A 24,741-nucleotide genomic window follows, 5' to 3' on the forward strand; every position below is an offset into this window, starting at 1 on the left:
CGTCTATCCCGGGGGGAGGGGGGGGGGGTAAATAAGGGCAAATACGAGCTACGAGTCTGGGAAGTAGGCGCCAGGTAGAAATAATTTTGATAAAGTTGATCGTCTGTTAACACGCGCAGTGGAAGGGTTGCGAGTACTACGCCCAGTGGAAGGGGGGGCGGATGTCGCCCCCCCCCCTAAGATCTCAGCTCCCACTGGAGCTAGAAAGACGAAATTTGGAAGGTAGGTGGGGGCCATGGGGAACTCTGTTGTGTGTGAATTTCATGACCCTAGGTCAATATCTTCAAGGTCAAATGAGGTCAAAAGTGGTCAAATCTGCCATATTAGCGACTTTTTTTGCGTTTGCACGCCGATAACTCAAAAAGTTACCGGCCGATTTTTTAAAATCTTTCACTATACGAAAGAACAAACATTTGTTAGTATGTATGGTGAATTTCTAGATAATCCAACAATAAATATGGCAGTTAGAAGCCTGCTAAGGATAAGATGTCGCCGGCTGAAGCGGCATCGGCCGACGCGGGAAACGCGGCAATCACAACTTTGTGTTTACACACTCATAACTCAAGTTGTTACCGGCCGATATTCAAAATTCTTTGACTATATGATTGCCCGTACATTTCTCAGTCTTCTCACAGAATTTGACGCGAATCTAATATAATCAGCGGTAAGGAGCGCGATGTAAAGACGGAACCGTCCCGCCCCGGCACAGCCTACAATTCAGGCGGCGCGTAACGGCTAGCGCCGGCCGCCGCGCCGCCGCGCCGCCGCGGCGGCAGGATGTTTGACTTTACACCGCTATTACTAGAAAAGTTGTGAACCGATTTTCTTACTTCTTGCACGAGAAGATCCGCAATTCAATTCTGGACAGGTAGCCGAAATTTCACATTGATATTATGCTTGCGGCGCGAGTTATTGGCGAAAAACAGGAGGGGTGGGCGAAATCCGCCCCCCCCCCCCTTCCACTGCGCGTGTTAAATCAATGTGCATCAACCAGATGTCTCAGTAATTCAGCCAGCAATTTTACTGCTGTGTTCAAAAAGATGTTTACAGTGAGGGGCAAACTTAACCCGCGCCGTGCTGGGGGGGGGGCGTTTTTACGCCCCCCCCCCCTCAGGTTTTTCGCGAATATCTCAAAAACGGCGGCGCGCAGCGCCGCCGTTTTTGGTACTAGTGTTCCTACATCATTTCCGCACATGGTGTGAAAATTTCAGACCTAGGCCGTTCAAGGTCAGGTCACCAGGTCACGTCAAGTGACCTTACCTCAGAAAAAGTTCAAAGGCTCGCTATAGCTACACCGACTGAACGATCACTTTGAAACTTTCAGCGATTGATATGAGTAACAGTATGTATAAAATTTATATCTCGGATTTTTGATATCTGTGACCTAAGGTCAGGTCAATTTTGCGACCTCTCCATTATAAGTCAATGGGAGAAAATTGAAATGCGCCTCTTTTGGACGAATATCGTTCAAAACGCTCTCAAACATCGGTTCATAGGTAAACATGACACACTGAATAGGAAAAATGCACCTGTGACCCCTCTGTGTGCCCCTGAGGTCATCTCAGGTCATGAACGGTCGCCAGCAGTTTTTTGGCTATAACTTTTGATAGAGACGTGCTAGAGCGGTGAAAACACGTCAGATGTGTTCAGCTCGACGATACGGATCGACTGATATGCAACATGACCCTTTTCGGTCAGGTCATGACCCTGACCTGAGGTCAAATTTTCAAAATGACCTTTCAAGGTCAACAAATAGTTCATTCGACGCGTCTCGACGAGAGGAACACGATGCTGGCAAAAGTAATGTCATGGCGCTTATGAGTCAAAAGTTATTGACGAAAAAACGTTTTTCGTAAAAACGGCTATTTTTGGAGTTTTTGCCCTCTGGAGGCTAAACCGTTGACCTGAGGTCAAATCTGAGAACATTAATCAGAAAGGTCTGTAAAAGGGCTATCGAATGCGCTTTTCCGCGGCGCTGTAGCTCTATCGGTTCCCGAGATAGCCGTTGGCAGTTTCCAAAATGTTGAAATAGTCAACATTTTACCTTTGGTGACCTCTGGTGACCTGACCTTTGACCTGACCCAAAAAATGACCAATGTGTTTTCGTCCTTATTTTTGACGCTCTTTCGATTGCCGCTTACCGCGTGTCGCTACGTGGCCAAGGAGCCGAGTTAGACGGGGGGGCGTGAAAACGCCCCCCCCCCCCAGCACTCGGCGGAAAGTTCAGGCCACCAGCACGGCGCGGGTTAAAATAAACGAACTATAGTTTTCCCGCGCCCCAGTGGCGGTCTCAGCGAACTTCGCCCTAGTGGGGGGGGGGGGGGGGCGGCATATGTTACCACCCACCTCTAACTCAAAAACTAAGAGGGCTAGAAAGACGCGGTAAAAAGCAGTCGATAGCTCTCAATGCGTACGTTTGAAAGTATTTCAGTCATTTTTCACCTTAGAGCAATATTGGGGTCACCAGAGGTCATTAAAGGTCAAAATTTGTCAATTGTCATTATATTTTTCAGAAAACATGCCGCTATCTCAGGAACTATGGTAGCTAGAAAAACGCATTGAAAAGCAATCGATAGATTTTGAACTATTCTTTTGATAAGGTCATAATCAAAGTTGACCTCAGGTCAACGGTTTAGCCTCCAGAGGGCAAACACTCCAAAAATAGCTGTTTTTACGAAAAGGGTTTTTCGACAATAACTTTCGACTCCAAAAAGCCACGACATTTCTATTGCCAGAATCGTGTTCCCCTCGCCGAGACGCGTCGAATGAACTATAATTTGACCTTGAAAGGTCAACTTGAAAATTTGACCTCAGGTCAAGGTCATGACCTTACCGGAAAAGGTCATGTTTCATATCAGTTGATGCGTCTCAACAAGATAAACACAATGAGACCATCCCCAGCGTTCTATCTCTTTCCAATCGCGAGTTATTGGCAAAAAACTGTTTGTAGCCTCTAATGACATCGGATGACCTTTCTAGAGGCTATCAGCAAAAATGACACCTTGGTCATCACGAGTGGTCTAAATCATTGTGATTCTGAAATATTTGGACTGTTCCTATGCGTACACACGGATCTAGAGGAATTTTCATTTTTCTCCTTTGACTTGTAATGGAAAGGTCACGCCACTGACCTGACCTTAGGTCACGGATATAAAAAATCCGAGATATACAAATTGTGAGATATACGCCTATAACATCATGCAATCCACCAAGTTTAAAACCTTTCTGACAAACACTGCAGGTTGGACAGGATTGCAAGCTTTTTTAGGCTTGGTCAGTTAACTTGACCTGGTGACCTGACCTGACATGACCTGGGGTCAAAAATTTCACACATTGTCCAAAATTGATGTACCAAAAGCTACCCCAAGCTGCGCGGCGCTAGGCGCCGCGGTTTTTTATTCACACGCAAAAAACGCGACAGGGTGGTAACATATGCCTGCCCCCCACTGGGGCGAAGGTTATTTGTCAAAAACCGATTGGGTTCACCTGATTGCTCCCTCTCAATCTAGGTGCGAGTTTTATGTATGGACCCTCAACGTTATTCTCGTTTGCTTTTGCAGTCCATCTACAGAACCCAGCATCAACGACGCAGCACAGAGAGGGCTCCAGTCGCCGGCGGACAGTGACGTCTCGAAGCGGACATCGAGCGAATTCCCTGCGGCCAGTGACGCCTCGAAGCGGACATCGAGCCAATCACCTGCGACCAGTGTAGTCACAGTCCAGAAGCAGGAACTCTCGACTGTGAAGCAGTTCACATTTCCACCTGGTCTAGTAGAGCAACAGGTGATCGCGATTTTGGAGTCCCTCCAAGTCCAAACCTTGAAGGAGCTCACGGTCTCCACTCCTCCTGACTCGACGGGACGGTGGCTGCGGCTGCTGCCGCCGTCCTTGAGGCGCCTGGACGTTTACGGTGAGATGTCATTGATGAAACTTGTACCTAATCACACTACTGTGTGGTGAGGACAGCGCTTAGTAGGTATTGCGATTGCAGCCATGCATGTAGGTTGTAATTTTTAGCCGCTCCGATACCATATGCAATGTAATATTAATCTACACACAAAAACAGTATTTTAGCGGGCAATGGCATCATCACAGAAAAAATGTGTAATGCGTACCTATTCACTGTAACTCTGGTCAAAATTTTGATAGACGTTGTTTTGAAGAACACATGCTCTACAAATGATCATAGGAAACCGACGCGTTATGTTGATCATGGCCTGAAATCCAATACAGATAGTTTTGACAGCATCGTCGATAGTGTTCAATCTCTATTGTTCATAGTTCATGGTCCATGCTGAGCTATGTAGGTATAACAATATGTGTGCTTGTATACAACAGACATTGCCAAACTCATTCCTATCAGTGACGATTCTCCTGTGTCTGTGTCAGTATCGGCTGTATCATTGTTAGATACCATAGTATCAGCGGCCTCCCATCCCGGCGGCAGCTCCGTCCGACTGCAGTCAGCTGACACAGCTCTCTCTCCGACAGGACCGGGGGAGACGGGGGAGCCGGTGACACGGACCAGACCGCTCGACCATGGGCTGGATGTAGTCATACAACAGGCGGGAGATGACGTCATCAACCAGCTGGCCAAGGAGCTGGGACCACGGGTTACCGCGCTGCACATGTTCAGTGAGTGGCGGTGGCACGGACGGGTTATCGTTACGTGTGGTTAGGTATACTGACGAACACCATATACCTAACTGAGCACGGTAACACCGTTCGGGGAGAGGTGAAACAGGGAGTGTGATCAGAGTAAAAGTCATGTCAGATACTTTTTGCTGGTATATTTGGTATATTATATGTATGTAAATGACGGATATGCCGGATGCGTCGATAGGTATTCATTTCCGTGGGGTGTGTGGAAGTGTTGTCGCCAACATGGTGTTGGCGACCTGTGGTGAGTGCTCCATATAAATGCATAACCAATCACCAATCACCAGTTATGTGGATGTGTTGTTTCATTGTCTGCTTGGCAGCTCTTCATTAGTAGGCATCATTACTTGTACACAGAATGCATATACATATAGGTATACATGCATGCGTGTATAGCTACTTCTTTGCAGATACATACATAAACTGTACATACATACATACATGCATGCGTACTTACATATACACAAATATACATACAAATAATATTAAATGTGTTCATTATCACTATTTACTGCTCAATATTAACAGTTAGCTCGTATGCAGCATGTAGTGTCATACCTGGCTATGTCTCAGCACGTGCTAGCGAGTAGCGTAGCAGCTCCCACGCCATTCACCTACCATATCTGTATGTGTCTGTGTTTCCCAGACTGCCCGCGTGTCACTGCCGGGGCCCTACAGAGGCTGCTGTCCGCCCTCACCGGCCTGGAAGACGTCACACTTTGCGGCTCTCTGTCCGGCGCCATCACTGACGCCTCACTGGCCGCCCTCCACGGCTGCTCCCAGCTGCGTAACATGCAGCTGGGACATCCCAGTGGACTCTGTACGGATATACCGGTCACAGCGGTCAGCAGGTCAGTCAGCTGTACACACAGACCAGACCAGACACAGACCAGACCCAGACCAGACCCAGACCAGACCCAGACCAGACCCAGACCAGACCCAGACCAGACCCAGACCAGACCCAGACCAGACCCAGACCAGACCCAGACCCAGACCAGACCCAGACCCAGACCAGAACCAGACCACACCAGACTCAAACCAGTTCTGGCTAGACGGGACCAATGCATGCTACCGCTTGTCTGCATGTGTAGTGTGTTCACTGTTACAATACATTGTGCTTCGAGCCTTGGTATTGGTATGTATTAGCCGTTTTACTTGTCATGGCGGCCATCATCTGGTACACATTTGGTACACATTTGGTGCACATTAGGTGCAGATTTGGTCAAATTAGGCTCAGTGTGTCTCTTAGCAGCTTTCAGCTAGGGTTGTCCTAATTGCTTATATGCCTGCTTTGTTATATTATCAGTGAGTTTTATCAATTTAAACACTGAAATAAATTCATAACATGAAGATATTCGCTGATAAAGAGATAAGTTGCAGATTTGGTCAAACTAGGTGCATTCGCTGGATAGCCCGTCGTGAAAACGGCTATTGTCACTATAACGAGCATACAGACCCATAGTAGTTAGCAATCACTATAGCTATTAGCTGACGCAGGGCATCGGGGCCGAACCGGACTGGACTTGTGGTCCTGTGGAGACCGGACCCGTCCCTTCCAGACGGCCGGTCGGCCGGCTGGTGTCGCTGACTGGCCTGTGTCCTGTGCTGTCGCAGACTGGTGGTTACCTGTCGGAAACTGAAGGAGCTGCTCTTTTACGCAACGGAGGACCTCAGTCAGAGGGTCCTGGACGCCCTGGTCCGGGCAGACCTGGGGAAAAGAGATGACGGCACGCCGAGAGCACTGAGGTTCCAAGTCCGAGGTAAGTGACGGCGCCGCCCAGCGCCTCTGATCAGTCCCACAACAGACGGCTCGGCGCCACCGGCCTCTCGGAGCCGCTGTCGTATACTCTCTCAACGGGTCGAGATGAACACATGACGCTGATATGACGTCACAACTAATAAAACAGTATAGTGATGCCATTCATATGTAGATGAGTCTACCCTCATGTGTGGCGTGAATGATTGTTCGAGTGTGAACAATACCAAACACTAGTTGATTCCTATGATAGGTTAGCCAGTATAGTAAGATGACGTCACTCGTATTTAGGTAGGTAATTGGTATGGCTTGAGCTCTGACGCGGTGTGTGGTATGAATTGATGTTATGGACATGTTCACCACCACGGGACGTACCTACATAGAGTTCACGTAGGTACTGTCATTGTTACATGTCTTTGGTGCTGAATTGGGCTTACGCAGATATATACTACCAACCAGTTTTGTGACTGGTGTCGGACTTGTGAAGATAAATGAACCTATCCAACCTGACCATTTGTGTCTGGTTGATATAGCTGTACCTACTTTTGCATTTAGTTACTGCATGAGACACAATGTGCTCACCCGTGCTGTTTTGTGCCATTCTGAGGCGTCACATCAGAAGTCCCAAATTGGTGATATGTTATATCATATCACATTAAACAAAACTTTGTTTAGTTCGTACTTCGTACTTATTTTGAACCATGAGAAGAATTTTCCTCATTGTGTATGAGTTGTCATTTGTAATGTAACCTCTCGTTCGTTGTCTTATCCGCAGGAGCCGTTTATGACAAGCTGAGCATACCGTCTCAGACCGGCAACATCATGGTTGTGAGGAACCCCAAACACTAGATGGGATTATCACATGTAACAACTCGCGGACACCCACAGCGGTATCAGCGGTGATCATTCTCGGTGAGTACACCAGGTGGCAGCACTTTCCAAACTAGGTGGCAGCACCATCGTATCCTCACCATGCGATATCAGTATGACACGGCAACGGCAGAGGGTAGAACATTTAACATCACAACATTTTGTCATCAATTAGTACGCACCTAAGCGATGAGTCGTTGCGACCAATATTTTAGAAAGGCGAAAGCAATGCGAACAAATAGAACACTCTGAAGTCTGAGTTCTGACCATTTAGCGGTGGACTTGAAGGTCACTGCCCGAGATGAGATGCCTTACCGTACTACTCCCGTGAGCGTGACGTCACTTTGTTCCACGTCTCAGTGACATCACTGTTTTGTCATTTTGTCTGTTCTTGTCACTTGTATATACTCCAAACTGCATTATATAGATGTCATTGGAGACCTGTGATGACGTCACTTATTTTCATACTCCATTAATTCCTCTGCTGACGTCACTGTGCGCCTCACGTTCCCACGTGAGAGAGCGCCTATGTGACAATCCACTGTGGAAGGAGAATGTTCTTATTACAAATGGTCAACAATACTGCTTGGACAAGTAAGGATAGGCTAGGTTGTTTTTTCAAGACATACTTATTTAAAAATGTATTTCTATATAAGCTAACAAAAGAATGCGGCAATACGGCATTACTTATAGCCCAAACTAATAGTCGTAGTAATGACGTCATACCTACCTCGTCCGGCAGGCCCGTTCACCCTTCTGATTGGCGCATCACAAGACGCCGAGGTGACGGACAAATGGGACGACAGTCTGCCGGGCTTTATCTCCAACTGGGAGCCGGTGAAGCTGCGCTCCTTCAGCACCGGGTGAACACGGTGGGGTCGAACACAATGCCTGCTTGTTCTTACTATGCTGCTTCTGCTTATGCGTTTCCTGTATCATATATGATAAGAAACAATGACGTGATTGTTCGGTGAAAATCATTCAAATGATGTGAGCAATTGTAGAGATTGTGTGACTTAGGGAATAAAAATATGGATAAGATACACAGTTAGATGATCGTCAATGCTGCCTTATCTATCCTTATCCGTTAGAGCACCCTTTTCTACGGAATCGATAGAATGAACGCACCATATGTCCTTTACATTTCGAACGCCTGTGAAAACTGAATAGTTATTAGTGCGCTCAGTGTCTCGTATCGATACACCGTGCGGCGGTGTCAACAAACCCGACCGAGGGAGGACTGTCAAGTTTGAGGGACACCGAACTGCCTGACCTGGGGATGGGTGACGATTGGAGGAGGAAGGGGGCGGGGCGAGTTTAGCCGGCGCGGCGGTTATCCGCTCCTCACATTTCACGTGTATCGGTACTTTCGTGAGAGACTGTACATTCACATGGCGTGTGCTGTGAAACTTGCTGTTGGGTGTAAATGTGATAGAAACTGTTTGACGTGCGAAACAAGTGTAATTAATGGCTATGTGCCGATGTTATGCACGGCGATAGGGATAAGGGATAAGTGGCTTTTTCCACATTGTCTACAAATGTGTGAATGATGTATGAGCGCGAAAGTATGCAAACGAGACATACTTTTAGGACACCTGTATCAGAGAAAGGTAAATGAGCTACGCGTTTTTTGCTTTCTTACAGGACAAGAGTTCTACACTTCACTCACATGATAATGCTTTTGCTGCTTGAGATTGCTCACAATAAATACATGCAAGTTCTATCGTTTTTTCATGCGTTCTTTTGCTACGCTGACTCTCGCCGGTGGGGGGGGGGGGGGCAGAATCTGCCCATTACCGTTTTTCGGCAATATCCAGTAGATTAAGGGTCGTTAACGGCAGATAACAATGTTGGATAGCGATACTTTGCTAACGAAAATAAAGCTTCGCAAAAAAAAAACGAGCATATTGTACCTATGTGTCGAGAGGAGGCCGATTCTACGCAGATTTGTCCATGACCTAGCTCATTGGTTGATCTTACAGGTCAGGTCAGTGACCCAAAGGTCGTAAAAATTGGGCGCTGCTAGAATTTGGTACAGTGAAGTCGTCATTGGATTTCAGGGTCCTGTCCAGCTCACGGGTGTCGTTGGTACAACGTTGTCAAAACGTTGTTTTTCGGTAAGTTATCCCGCGCCCCGCTGGGGGGGGGGGGCAGAATCTGCCCCCCCTCCCGTTTTTCGCCAATAACTTCCAAACGCGTTACGCCAGCGACGTCAAACTTTCAGTACCTTATCATACATCAATTTGACACGTTCCCTGAAAATTTGAGCGAAATCCGTCGGAAAATATTTGAGAAATTGACGTTTTAGTGACGTCATGTTCGCCATTTTCGCCTCAAAAACGGCAAAATTTCAAACGCCGCTAACTTCTTCATTTTTAAAGGAATCAAGACGTAACAAAAAAGGTTATACGTGATTCTACTTTGTCTATCAAATGGCTATCTCGGTTTTTTGAAAATTTTGGATTTTGGCCAAAATTTTTCCAAAAAACTGACTTTTTTGGGAAAATATTTATAAAATCCAAAATTTTGAGTTTATCGAAAAAACCGGAATATATGTCAAAGAAGTGGTCTATGTGCACCTACATACCAATTTTGAGAAGAATCGGTTCAAAAATGTGGGAGTTATTCAAAATTTTATGACGTCACGACACACAAATTTTTTGAAAAATGATTTTTTTGGAAGTTCTAGACCTCGTACGGAAACAAAAATAGCACCATTCGATTCGCCGTGAAAAACTGCATCGGATAGACACCTTTTTAGGCCTTAACAACCAACTTCAAAATTTGACCTCACTTGACCTGACCTTGACCTGACCTCGACCTGAAATTCATCCAGAGGTGGTCCATATCACTTATTGAGTGTGCCTATTGAATTCCATGAGTAAAATGACCCATAAAACATGTGTCGCACATGCCCTTTTCTATATTTTGGTTTTGGTGACCTGACCTGACCTGACCTGACTTTGACCTTGACCTTTGAATGACATTGTGTGCAACGAATATTGTCTTGGTAGTCTAAGAACACGTTTTGGGCAATCAGTCTCAGTCCATTCTTCGGCAACTACGGTGCAAGGCCGATACTGTAGAAACTTGCATTTTGTACCCTTGACCTGACCTTGACCTGACCTCTGACCTACTTAAGCAAAAAAAATTGGGCTCTTAAGATCCGCCTTGTTGAGAGCTTTCGATTGCCGTTTTCCCCGTCTTTCTACGACCATCGGTTCGGAAGTTAGACAGGGGGGGGCAGAATCTGCCCCCCCCAGCAGGGCGCGTATGGCTGAATAGCCCAGCGGGGCGCGGGTTATGGTAGGTATACAACGTTGTCAGGACGCTATGGCAACGTTACAAGCGTGCGTCGGCAGGGTTGACGAAAGGTCCGTCATTTTACGTTTTGTTGACTTTATGCCGATAGCTTGCGCCGACGTTGTATACGACGTCGGCACAGTTATGCTATAGCATAACTTCGAAATCTCGGTTACAAGAGTGAGTTCCAAATGCTTTTCTGCTCTGATCGGTGGACAATCTTCAGAAAGCCAGGAAAGACATAGATTGCTATTCTGGTATGTCTTGTTTTAAATTGACTACCTACACATTCATGGTTCTCATCATAGCTGCTTGTGGCTTTTGTAACATTATCACATTTTCTCGTGACTATTCGTGACGTCATTATAGCTGTGGGGGCTGTTGTTCGGAGACGTCATCAAAATTCCTCGCGACTTTTGAGGGCTTGGCATGATACCTATGTCCTATTTGCTCTTTATTTGTGGTGATCCATCATCATGTAAGCACTTCATTGTTGACGACTTCATTGTATTTCCTTACAGCTAGTTATTACATGATAAGTTTTGTATCAGACTTGTGTTGACAATATATTTATTACTGACTATGTATGACGTCATAAGTTCTGTTCCTGACTACCAATGACGTCATATTTGTTCTGGTCGCGACTGACGAACTATCCCGTCCGTGACGTTGTTTCCTGACTACCAATGACGTCATATTTGTTCGGGTCGCGACTGACGAACTATCCCGTCCGTGACATTGGTTCCTGACTACCAATGACGTCATATTTGTTCGGGTCGCAAATGACGACCTATCGCGTCCGTGACGTTGGTTCTGACTACCAATGACGTCATATTTGTTCGGGTCGCGACTGACGAACTATCCCGTCCGTGACGTTGACGTTGGTTCCTGACTACCAATGACGTCATATTTGTTCCGGTCGCGACTGACGAACTATTCCGTCCGTGACGTTGGTTCCTGACTACCAATGACGTCATATTTGTTCGGGTCGCGACTGACGAACTATCCCGTCCGTGACGTTGGTTCTGACTAACAATGACGTCATATTTGTTCGGGTCGCGACTGACGAACTATCCCGTCCGTGACGTTGGTTCTGACTACCAATGACGTCATATTTGTTCGGGTCGCGACTGACGAACTATTCCGTCCGTGACGTTGGTTCCTGACTACCAATGACGTCATATTTGTTCGGGTCGCGACTGACGAACTATCCCGTCCGTGACGTTGACGTTGGTTCTGACTAACAATGACGTCATATTTGTTCCGGTCGCGACTGACGAACTATTCCGTCCGTGACGTTGGTTCCTGACTACTAATGACGTCATATTTGTTCGGGTTGCGGCTGACGAGCTATTCCGTCCGTGACGTCTCTGTTCAAGTCTGGTGAATCGCCGTCTCTGAAAAGAAAACAAAGAGAGATCAGCATCATAAATCAGAACATGGAGAAGAGGAGATAGATGGGAAGAGAGAGAGAGAGAGAGAGAGAGAGAGAGAGAGAGAGAGAGAGAGAGAGAGAGAGAGAGAGAGAGAGAGAGAGAGAGAGAGAGAGCAGTCGTCGACACGTTATACGTACAGACATGCCCCGGATAATGTAGCCGTAATGACCAGATCCCTAACTATGACGTCACCGTATGATATGACGTCATACAGCGGTTCATTCACGTCAGGTCACTGTTCCACTGTTCCACCCTTCACACAGGCCGTGTGGTCCGCCCGGGGTCACAATTGTGACTGTTCCGGAACACCAGAGGTCACACAGGTGTGACCCGAGTTTGACCTGAGACACCACTTCCGGCCAGTGCCGGCCGTTGGAGGGGCCCCTCAGACGATAGTCGAGAGCCGACGGAGACGATAGGTGCGCCGCCGATTGCAGGGAGCCGCATTCCCCGCCGCTGTTTAGAGTGGCGACGCGCCGGGACCTCTTCAGTACTGTTGACACTGCCTATTGCACAGACGAGTTGGGCTCGATAACGCGGCGTTGGTCAAACATTTCATGCAGCTCTCCAACGGACATTTTATCACTGAAATATGTGGCCCGGTACAGATATAGCTAATGCATCGTGATGACTAGCCCGGCTTTACTAATCCGAACAAGGTATGTCTGTTGTACTATGTCCTGTGTCGCGTGATCTCGACTGGCGTCTGGGGGGGGGGGGGGCTGCAGGCACGGTGCACTGGCGGTCACGGGGCCGGCAATACTGCTGACCTCTGAGCCAGGTGATGACTCGAGGAGGATCTCTCTCCCTCTCTCTCTCTCTCTCTCTCCCTCTCTCTCTCTCTCTCTCTCTCTCTTCTCTCTCTCTCTCTCTCTCTCTCTCTCTCTCTCTCTCTCTCTCTCTCTCTCTCTCTCTCTCTCTCTCTCTCTCTCTCTCTCTCTCTCTCTCTCGGTCAGTTCTTCTCGTTGACTGCCGTTCGTCCGGTGCTGCTGGCGGTGACGACTGCTGGCGGATTGGGAGACGAGATGACACTGGTGATGGATTGGGAGACGAGATGACACTGGTGACGGATTGGAAGACGGGATCGAGAAATGATCCTCAGCCGCGCTGGCCCGGGGGTTTTGGCAACCCATCTCCCTGCGATTTCTAGCAGACATATAAAAAACGACGGCGCAGAGCAACGCTTTTTTTTTTTGTGGACACCAATTCATGCATCTTTTCCGCCCAAGTTGTGGATAATTCCAGACCCAAGTCGCCTAAGGCCAGGTCATCAGGTCACGCTAAGTGGCCTCACCTCAGAAAAAAAGCTGTGATGGGGCTTTCTACGGCCGTTCAAAGTTAGAGAGCTCGTTATAGCTACACCGACTGAACGATCGCTTTAAAACTGTCAGCTATTGACATTAGTAGTAGTATCTATACAAATTCACATATCGGAATTTCGGTATCGGTGATCAATGGTCGGGTCAATTTCACAAACTCTCCATTATCAGTCAATGGAAGACAAATACCTAATAGTTCAATGGCGTCACTTTTGGACGAACGCCATTCTAGACACTCTCAAACATCGGGATACACGTATGTACACTTGACATACTGAATAGACAAGTTGCAGGTCTGTCACCCCTATTATGTCCCCGAGGTCATCCCAGGCCCTGAAAGGTCCCCGGCAGCTTTTTTGGCAATAATGTTTGATAGACATGGAAGAGCGATACAAACACCCATAGGCGGCGGAACGGGGGGGGGGCACCGGGGCACCGTGCCCCCCTTGAATTCTGCAAGGGGGGCACCAATAGCAAGGTGCCCCCCTTAAATTTGATGTATTAGTACCAGGGGCGGATTCGGGAAAACTCCAAGGGGAGGGTCATGAATCGAAGTGGTGCCCCTACCTATGCCCAAAATTAAAACCTCAACGGATTTCGGCCACTTAATTTTGGTGGTGCCCTATTTTCAGTTTTTTATTTTCTTTATTTTTGGTTAGTCATGTGATGACTGGTGCCCCTGCTAGGCCGCTGGTGCCCCTGGAAAGACTGTGGTACCTACCTACCCTGCCCCCTGACAAGCCTACGGTGGGCCCTGACATGACTTAGGTGCCCATGGGCCCTGACAGGCCCGTGGTGCCCCTGACAGGCCTGTGGTGTCCTTGCTAGGCCTGTGGTGTCCCTGGGCCTTGGCAGGTTTGTGGTGCCCTTGTTAGAACGCAGGTGCCCTTGACAGGTTTGTGGTGCCTCTGACAAACCTAAATTGCCAACGACAGGCTTGTGGTGCCCTTGGCAGGCCCATGGTGCCCTTGCGAGGCCGGTGGTTCCCCTGCGAAGCCGATAGTGCCCCTGGCAGGTCTGTGGTGCCCCTGGAAGACCTGTAGTGCTTTTGCTAGGCCGATGGTGCTCCTGACAGGCCTGTGGTACCACTGACAGGCCCGTGGTGCCCCTGCTAGGCCTTTGGCATCCCTGGCGGGCCTGTGGTGCCCCTGTCGGCTGTCAGGCCTGTGGTGCTCCTGGCAGGCATGTGGTGACCCCAGGCCCTAAGTCATGACCCATGTGACCTTTACCCTGGGATTCGCCACTGATTAGTACTGCGATGGCTTCTTGGTAATTATACATGTAGGATAAATTGAATTTATCAAACGACAATAAGGAAGAGACAAACACATAGGTACTTGAGGATCAGCTTAAAGTTAACCACACATACGGGCAGGGGTGTAATTTTCCTAAAATGATTGTGGGTGCCTAGCTGTAGGGGCGGCCGGCGCCAGGCCGTTTTGGGGCGGGATAGATATTCTTTATGTGGCAGCCTAAATTAACACCGAATTTGATAGCATTGCTAGCTGAATGGCGCTTCAAGTGACGTGTCTGACTAAGCAAATACACGCTTAAAAGTGGAAACTGACCGGAAGGACGTAAAAAAGATGTAGAGAGGCGCCATCCAGTAGGAGGGGCACGAAATGTGGAGGCACCAGACGGTTACGACTTACGAGGGCGCCGTGACACGATGAAAAGGGCGCCATTCTCTTAGGAGGGCGCCGAGTGATTGAAAACGCTATGTGGTCCAGGGGCGCTAAGAGGCCAGGCGCCGCACAGTCAGTAGTGCTACGTTGGTGGGGACGTGGGGGCGCCAGATGGTTACGAGGGCGCCTTGAGATCATGAAAAGGGCGCCTTTCTCGTAAAAGGGTGCCGAGTGATTGAAAACGCTATATGTGGTTCAGGGGCGCTGAGAGGCCAGAAGGGCGCCGAACACTCGAGGGATGCACGGTGAACAGAGACCTAAGGACGCGAGATGGTCAGGAGGGCGCCGTTAGACCATGAGAATGGCGCGGTGCTGTCAAAAGTGCGCCATTCTCCCAGAAGGGCGCCGAGTGATTAAAAACGCTATATTATCCGTGAACGCGAGACGGTCAGGAGGACACCGTTAGAGCATGCGAAGGGCACCGTGCTCTCGAAATGACGCTTGCAGCCTTGTAAAAGACTTGTGGGTGCATTTTCATCATTGTGGGGGCATAATTCAGGATTGTGGGTGCATATGCCCCCACAAAGCAGGGTTGTGCTCGACTCCAAAAAAATTTGCCGACTCGACTCATCATTCAACTTCAGAATGCCCTGACTCAACTCTGACTCAAACAAGGAGCTGATTTTTTCCCTTGACTCGACTCATGACTCAAGCGGCTCAATGAAAATATGACTTGACTCAAACTTGACTCAAATTTTTTGTGGAGTCAAGTGTGTTGACTCAAAATTGACTCAGATAAAAAAGTTGTTGAGCGGGGGGGGGGGGGTGAAAAAATCCGGCAGCAGGGCCAGGTCTAAGTTGTTAAGCGGGGGGAGAATGAAAAACTTATACTATATATTGTTTCTAGAAAGTTGAGTCAGCTGACTCATGTTCCTAAATGTTTTTGACTCAACTCAATGTCAAAAGTTATTTTACTGACTCAACTCTGACTCAACTCAACACCTTAATATTTTTGTCTGACTCAACTCTGACTCAACTCAACAGCTCAACATTTTATCCGACTCGACTCAAATCTGACTCATTTGAGTCAGAGTTGAGTCAAATTTCTGACTCGACTCATGAGTCAAGCACAACCCTGCCACAAAGAGATATAAAATTACACCTCTGCATACGGGGGTGAACTGCCATTTTCGTTAAGTAAAAAAAAAAATAAAAAAAAAATAAAAAAATCATCGTGTCAGGGCTGTGACGAAAAATAAGTGGCCTAAATCCGATGAGAAAACAGGATTTGGGGGTACCCTAGGTTTGGCTCCTTGAGCCATGGTGCCCCCCCTTGTCTCAAATCGTTCCGCCGCCTATGCAAACACCTAAGGTGTATTCAGATTTATTCAAGATGTCTCAATAGACCTATGTAAGGTATTATTCAGATTCAGATATTTGATGACAATTTAGTGGTTTTAGCACTCAGGATAACGTCGCAGTGCTGGCGTCATAAACTGTTGTCGCCCTCCTATATGGAGCATTCCTGATGTCGCTGAGCGTGAAACGCAACAGTAAATGAACTAAACAGCACCTGCTGTCATCCTGACACATCTTGGTACACTATCAACTAGTTCCTGACGAGTGATCAGTCGTTCTACATATAAATTGATATCATATGTTGGATATATCGTGAGAAAACTAGGAAACACCTATCTATAATTTGACTCCTGACGTCACTGCATTGTCATTGCAAATGGAATCAACACCAAATTTGGACACAACCTAGGCTAGCTATTAGAAATATGAGTGCAAAGTTTCCGGTTTCTCTATCTTTCCCCATTGCAAAAATATCGTCGGAGAAGTAAAGGGGGGGGGGCAACTGCCGCTCCCCAGCGGCCGGCGGGTGGCACGGAGTCCCAGCGGCCGTCGGGTAAAAGGGCTATCGATTGGGCTTTTCTGCGGTGCTGCACCTGTATTCATCCCCGAGTTATGCGTTGGTGTTTCAAAATAACGTTTAATTAAATAGGCAACATGCTACTTTTGATTACCACATGTGACCTGACCTTTCACCTGGCCTACGAAACGACGAACGTATTTTTATCCTGATTTTGGATGTTTTTTTTTTCTCGAACGCCACTATACCGCAGGACGCTACGTTGCTCGAGACCCGAGTAAGAAGAGGGGCGGGGGTCAAACATCCCCCTGGCCCGGCTCGGTTGGACCGCGACGGGCACCGGCCCGGCCCGTGGTAATGATTTTGAAAGATCTTATAGCCAGATATCTATTCCTTTTTACAGCGTCTTTCTGACTTTCTTACTTTCCGAGACATAGGCGCGAAAGCCGGGGGGGGGGGCAATGGGTAAGCCTGCCCACCCAAATCTGGGGCCGTGGGGGCGGTGCCCCCACAGCTTTGAGACGGAATACCACACTTTTTTGCAAATGTTTTCTTTTTGTTGAAAAAGCCGAGGGATGAAAAATAAGTGGCCTAAAACCGGTGACAAAAATAGATTTGGGGGTACCCTAGGTTGATCTCTATTATGGTGTGCCCCCCCCCCCCCCCCAGTCGGAAAGTAGTTCCCGCGCCACTGTTCCTAGATAGCCTAGTGTGATCAACGACGCCCCCCCCCCTGGTGAGCCTGGCTGAGAGGCCCACCCGATACCGCGATAGTTCACTGATAACAGGGCCGGTGGCAGTGAGTCCGTCCGCAGCCAGCCGCTCCGACGGAGCTGTCGGCACCACCCAGTCCACAGAGATGGAGTACAGCGATCATATAGGACGGCACCACCATCAACATGCTGCCGATGTCTGACATGTTCTGTCGGTCCCACCCAGTACACAGAGATGGAGTACAGCGATCATATAGGACGGCACCACCATCAACATGCTGCCGATGACTGACATGTTCTGCCGGTCCCACCCAGTCCACAGAGATGGAGTCCAGCGATCATATAGGACGGCACCACCATCAACATGCTGCCGATGACTGACATGTTCTGTCGGTCCCACCCAGTCCACAGTGATGGAGTCCAGCGATCATATAGGACGGCACCACCATCAACATGCTGCCGATGACTGACATGTTCTGTCGGTCCCACCCAGTACACAGAGATGGAGTCCAGCGATCATATAGGACGGCACCACCATCAACATGCTGCCGATGACTGACATGTTCTGACGGTCCCACCCAGTCCACAGAGATGGAGTACAGCGATCATATGGGACGGCACCACTATCAACATGCTGCCGATGACTGACATGTTCTGTCGGTCCCACCCAGTCCACAGAGATGGAGTACAGCGATCATATAGGACGGCACCACCATCAACATGCTGCCGATGACTGACATGTTCTGTCGGTCCCACCCAGTCCACAGAGATGGAGTACAGCGATCATATAGGACGGCACCACCATCAACATGCTGCCGATGACTGACATGTTCTGTCGGTCCCACCTAGTCCACAGAGATGGAGTACAGCGATCATATAGGACGGCACCACCATCAACATGCTGCCGATGACTGACATGTTCTGTCGGTCCCACCCAGTCCACAGAGATGGAGTCCAGCGATCATATAGGACGGCACCACCATCAACATGCTGCCGATGACTGACATGTTCTGTCGGTCCCACCCAGTCCACAGAGATGGAGTCTAGCGATCATATAGGACGGCATCACCATCAACATGCTGCCGATGACTGACATGTTCTGTCGGTCCCACCCAGTCCACAGAGATGGAGTACAGCGATCATATAGGACGGCACCACCATCAACATGCTGCCGATGACTGACATGTTCTTTCGGTCCCACCCAGTCCACAGAGATGGAGTCCAGCGATCATATAGGACGGCACCACCATCAACACGCTGCCGATGACTGATGTGTTCTGTCGGTCCCACCCAGTCCACAGAGATGGAGTACAGCGATCATATAGGACGGCTCCACCATCAACATGCTGCCGATGACTGACATGTTCTGTCGGTCCCACCCAGTTCACAGAGATGGAGTCCAGCGATCATATAGGACGGCACCACCATCAACATGCTGCCGATGACTGACATGTTCTGTCGGTCCCACCCAGTCCACAGAGATGGAGTACAGCGATCATATAGGACGGCACCACCATCAACATGCTGCCGATGACTGACATGTTCTGTCGGTCCCACCCAGTCCACAGAGATGGAGTACAGCGATCATATAGGACGGCACCACCATCAACATACTGCCGATGACTGACATGTTCTGTCGGTCCCACCCAGTCCACAGAGATGGAGTCCAGCGATCATATAGGACGGCACCACCATCAACATGCTGCCGATGACTGACATGTTCTGTCGGTCCCGCCCAGTACACATAGATGGAGTACAGCGATAATATAGGACGGCATCACCATCAACATGCTGCCGATGACTAACATGTTCTGTCGGTCCCACCCAGTCCACAGAGATGGAGTACAGCGATCATATAGGACGGCACCACCATCAACATGCTGCCGATGACTGACATGTTCTGTCGGTCCCACCCAGTCCACAGAGATGGAGTACAGCGATCATATAGGACGGCACCACCATCAACATGCTGCCGATGACTGACATGTTCTGTCGGTCCCACCCAGTACACAGAGATGGAGTCCAGCGCATCATATAGGACGGCACCACCATCAACATGCTGCCGATGACTGACATGTTCTGTCGGTCCCGCCCAGTACACATAGATGGAGTACAGCGATCATATAGGACGGCACCACCATCAACATGCTGCCGATGACTGACATGTTCTGTCGGTCCCACCCAGTCCACAGAGATGGAGTCCAGCGATCATATAGGACGGCGCCACCATCAACATGCTGCCGATGACTGACATGTTCTGTCGGAACCACCCAGTCCACAGAGATGGAGTACAGCGATCATATAGGACGGCACCACCATCAACATGATGCCGATGACTGACATGTTCTGTCGGTCCCACCCAGTCCACAGAGATGGAGTCCAGCGATCATATAGGACGGCGCCACCATCAACATGCTGCCGATGACTGACATGTTCTGTCGGTCCCGCCCAGTACACAGAGATGGAGTCCAGCGATCATATAGGACGGCACCACCATCAACATGCTGCCGATGACTGACATGTTCTGTCGGTCCCACCCAGTACACAGAGATGGAGTCCAGCGATCATATAGGACGGCACCACCATCAACATGCTGCCGATGACTAACATGTTCTGTCGGTCCCGCCCAGTACACATAGATGGAGTACAGCGATCATATAGGACGGCACCACCATCAACATGCTGCCGATGACTGACATGTTCTGTCGGTCCCACCCAGTCCACAGAGATGGAGTACAGCGATCATATAGGACGGCACCACCATCAACATGCTGCCGATGACTGACATGTTCTGTTGGTCCCACCCAGTCCACAGAGATGGAGTCCAGCGATCATATAGGACGGCACCACCATCAACATGCTGCCGATGACTGATGTGTTCTGTCGGTCCCACCCAGTCCACAGAGATGGAGTACAGCGATCATATAGGACGGCACCACATTCAACATGCTGCCGATGACTGACATGTTCTGTCGGTCCCACCCAGTACACAGAGATGGAGTACAGCGATCATATAGGACGGCACCACCATCAACATGCTGCCGATGACTGACATGTTCTGTCGGTCCCACCCAGTCCACAGAGATGGAGTACAGCGATCATATAGGACGGCACCACCATCAACATGATGCCGATGACTGACATGTTCTGTCGGTCCCACCCAGTCCACAGAGATGGAGTACAGCGATCATATAGGACGGCACCACCATCAACATGCTGCCGATGACTGACGTGTTCTGTTGGTCCCACCCAGTCCACAGAGATGGAGTACAGCGATCATATAGGACGGCACCACCATCAACATGCTGCCGATGACTGATGTGTTCTGTCGGTCCCACCCAGTCCACAGAGATGGAGTACAGCGATCATATAGGACGGCACCACCATCAACATGCTGCCGATGACTGATGTGTTCTGTCGGTCCCACCCAGTCCACAGAGATGGAGTACAGCGATCATATAGGACGGCACCACCATCAACATGCTGCCGATGACTGACATGTTCTGTCGGTCCCACCCAGTACACAGAGATGGAGTACAGCGATCATATAGGACGGCACCACCATCAACATGCTGCCGATGACTGACATGTTCTGTCGGTCCCACCCAGTCCACAGAGATGGAGTACAGCGATCATATAGGACGGCACCACCATCAACATGCTGCCGATGACTGACATGTTCTGTCGGTCCCACCCAGTACACATAGATGGAGTACAGCGATCATATAGGACGGCACCACCATCAACATGCTGCCGATGACTGACATGTTCTGTCGGTCCCACCCAGTCCACAGAGATGGAGTCCAGCGATCATATAGGACGGCACCACCATCAACATGCTGCCGATGACTGACATGTTCTGTCGGTCCCACCCAGTCCACAGAGATGGAGTACAGCGATCATATAGGACGGCACCACCATCAACATGCTGCCGATGACTGACATGTTCTGTCGGTCCCACCCAGTCCACAGAGATGGAGTCCAGCGATCATATAGGACGGCACCACCATCAACATGCTGCCGATGACTGATGTGTTCTGACGGTCCCACCCAGTCCACAGAGATGGAGTACAGCGATCATATAGGACGGCACCACCATCAACATGCTGCCGATGACTGACATGTTCTGTCGGTCCCACCCAGTCCACAGAGATGGAGTACAGCGATCATATAGGACGGCACCACCATCAACATGCTGCCGATGAATGACATGTTCTGTCGGTCCCACCCAGTCCACAGAGATGGAGTACAGCGATCATATAGGACGGCACCACCATCAACATGCTGCCGATGACTGACATGTTCTGTCGGTCCCACCCAGTCCACAGAGATGGAGTACAGAGATCATATAGGACGGCACCACCATCAACATGCTGCCGATGACTGACATGTTCTGTCGGTCCCACCCAGTCCACAGAGATGGAGTACAGCGATCATATAGGACGGCACCACCATCAACATGCTGCCGATGAATGACATGTTCTGTCGGTCCCACCCAGTCCACAGAGATGGAGTACAGCGATCATATAGGACGGCACCACCATCAACATGCTGCCGATGACTGACATGTTCTGTCGGTCCCACCCAGTCCACAGACATGGAGTACAGCGATCATATAGGACGGCACCACCATCAACATGCTGCCGATGACTGACATGTTCTGTCGGTCCCACCCAGTCCACAGAGATGGAGTACAGCGCATCATATAGGACGGCACCACCATCAACATGCTGCCGATGACTGACATGTTCTGTCGGTCCCACCCAGTCCAAAGGGATGGAGTCCAGCGATCATATAGGACGGCACCACCATCAACTTGCTGCCATTGCTGCCGATGACTGACATGTTCTGACGGTCCCACCCAGTCCACAGAGATGGAGTACAGCGATCATATAGGTCGGCACCACCATCAACATGCTGCCGATGACTGACATGTTCTGTCGGTACCACCCAGTCCACAGAGATGGAGTACAGCGATCATATAGGACGGCACCACCATCAACATGCTGCCGATGACTGACATGTTCTGTCGGTCCCACCCAGTCCACAGAGATGGAGTACAGCGATCATATAGGACGGCACCACCATCAACATGCTGCCGATGACTGACATGTTCTGTCGGTCCCACCCAGTCCACAGAGATGGAGTACAGCGATCATATAGGACGGCACCACCATCAACATGCTGCCGATGACTGACATGTTCTGTCGGTCCCACCCAGTCCACAGAGATGGAGTCCAGCGATCATATAGGACGGCACCACCATCAACTTGCTGCCATTGCTGCCGATGACTGACATGTTTTGACGGTCCCACCCAGTCCACAGAGATGGAGTACAGCGATCATATAGGACGGCACCACCATCAACATGCTGCCGATGACTGACATGTTCTGTCGGTACCACCCAGTCCACAGAGATGGAGTACAGCGATCATATAGGACGGCACCACCATCAACATGCTGCCGATGACTGACATGTTCTGTCGGTCCCACCCAGTCCACAGAGATGGAGTACAGCGATCATATAGGACGGCACCACCATCAACATGCTGCCGATGACTGACATGTTCTGTCGGTCCCACCCAGTCCACAGAGATGGAGTACAGCGATCATATAGGACGGCACCACCATCAACATACTGCCGATGACTGACATGTTCTGTCGGTCCCACCCAGTCCACAGAGATGGAGTCCAGCGATCATATAGGACGGCACCACCATCAACATGCTGCCGATGACTGACATGTTCTGTCGGTCCCACCCAGTCCACAGAGATGGAGTACAGCGATAATATAGGACGGCATCACCATCAACATGCTGCCGATGACTAACATGTTCTGTCGGTCCCACCCAGTCCACAGAGATGGAGTACAGCGATCATATAGGACGGCACCACCATCAACATGCTGCCGATGACTGACATGTTCTGTCGGTCCCACCCAGTCCACAGAGATGGAGTACAGCGATCATATAGGACGGCACCACCATCAACATGCTGCCGATGACTGACATGTTCTGTCGGTCCCACCCAGTACACAGAGATGGAGTACAGCGCATCATATAGGACGGCACCACCATCAACATGATGCCGATGACTGACATGTTCTGTCGGTCCCACCCAGTCCACAGAGATGGAGTACAGCGATCATATAGGACGGCACCACCAGCAACATGCTGCCGATGACTGACATGTTCTGTCGGTCCCACCCAGTCCACAGAGATGGAGTCCAGCGATCATATAGGACGGCACCACCATCAACATGATGCCGATGACTGACATGTTCTGTCGGTCCCACCCAGTCCACAGAGATGGAGTCCAGCGATCATATGGGACGGCACCACTATCAACATGCTGCCGATGACTGACATGTTCTGTCGGTCCCACCCAGTCCACAGAGATGGAGTACAGCAATCATATAGGACGGCACCACCATCAACATGCTGCCGATGACTGACATGTTCTGTCGGTCCCACCCAGTCCACAGAGATGGAGTACAGCGATCATATAGGACGGCACCACCATCAACATGCTGCCGATGACTGACATGTTCTGTCGGTCCCACCCAGTCCACAGAGATGGAGTACAGCGCATCATATAGGACGGCACCACCATCAACATGCTGCCGATGACTGACATGTTCTGTCGGTCCCACCCAGTCCACAGAGATGGAGTACAGCGATCATATAGGACGGCACCACCATCAACATGCTGCCGATGACTGACATGTTCTGTCGGTCCCACCCAGTCCACAGAGATGGAGTACAGCGCATCATATAGGACGGCACCACCATCAACATGCTGCCGATGACTGACATGTTCTGTCGGTCCCACCCAGTCCACAGAGATGGAGTACAGCGATCATATAGGACGGCACCACCATCAACATGATGCCGATGACTGACATGTTCTGTCGGTCCCACCCAGTCCACAGAGATGGAGTCCAGCGATCATATAGGACGGCACCACCATCAACATGCTGCCGATGACTGACATGTTCTGTCGGTCCCGCCCAGTACACATAGATGGAGTACAGCGATCATATAGGACGGCACCACCATCAACATGCTGCCGATGACTGACATGTTCTGTCGGTCCCACCCAGTCCACAGAGATGGAGTACAGCGCATCATAGAGGACGGCACCACCATCAACATGCTGCCGATGACTGACATGTTCTGTCGGTC

General features: G+C 49.6%; 1 protein-coding gene across 1 annotated transcript in view; it reads left to right on the forward strand.

The window, feature by feature from the left end:
- The window catches only part of LOC122394153 (nucleoporin NUP100/NSP100-like), an 80,744-nt gene extending 71,858 nt beyond the window's left edge, over positions 1–8,886 (forward strand). Inside the window, exons 9-14 of the mRNA XM_043390812.1 lie at positions 3,561–3,910; positions 4,492–4,635; positions 5,306–5,510; positions 6,274–6,419; positions 7,191–7,327; positions 8,028–8,886. Coding sequence (XP_043246747.1) covers positions 3,561–3,910; positions 4,492–4,635; positions 5,306–5,510; positions 6,274–6,419; positions 7,191–7,264 — 919 coding nt within the window. The 3' untranslated portion in view covers positions 7,265–7,327; positions 8,028–8,886. The remainder of the gene's footprint in view (positions 1–3,560; positions 3,911–4,491; positions 4,636–5,305; positions 5,511–6,273; positions 6,420–7,190; positions 7,328–8,027) is intronic.
- Positions 8,887–24,741: the final 15,855 nt, after the last annotated feature.

Source organism: Amphibalanus amphitrite, unplaced genomic scaffold, assembly GCF_019059575.1.
Source record: "Amphibalanus amphitrite isolate SeventyFive unplaced genomic scaffold, NRLGWU_Aamphi_draft 000576F_arrow, whole genome shotgun sequence".
Lineage (NCBI taxonomy): Eukaryota > Metazoa > Arthropoda > Thecostraca > Balanomorpha > Balanidae > Amphibalanus > Amphibalanus amphitrite.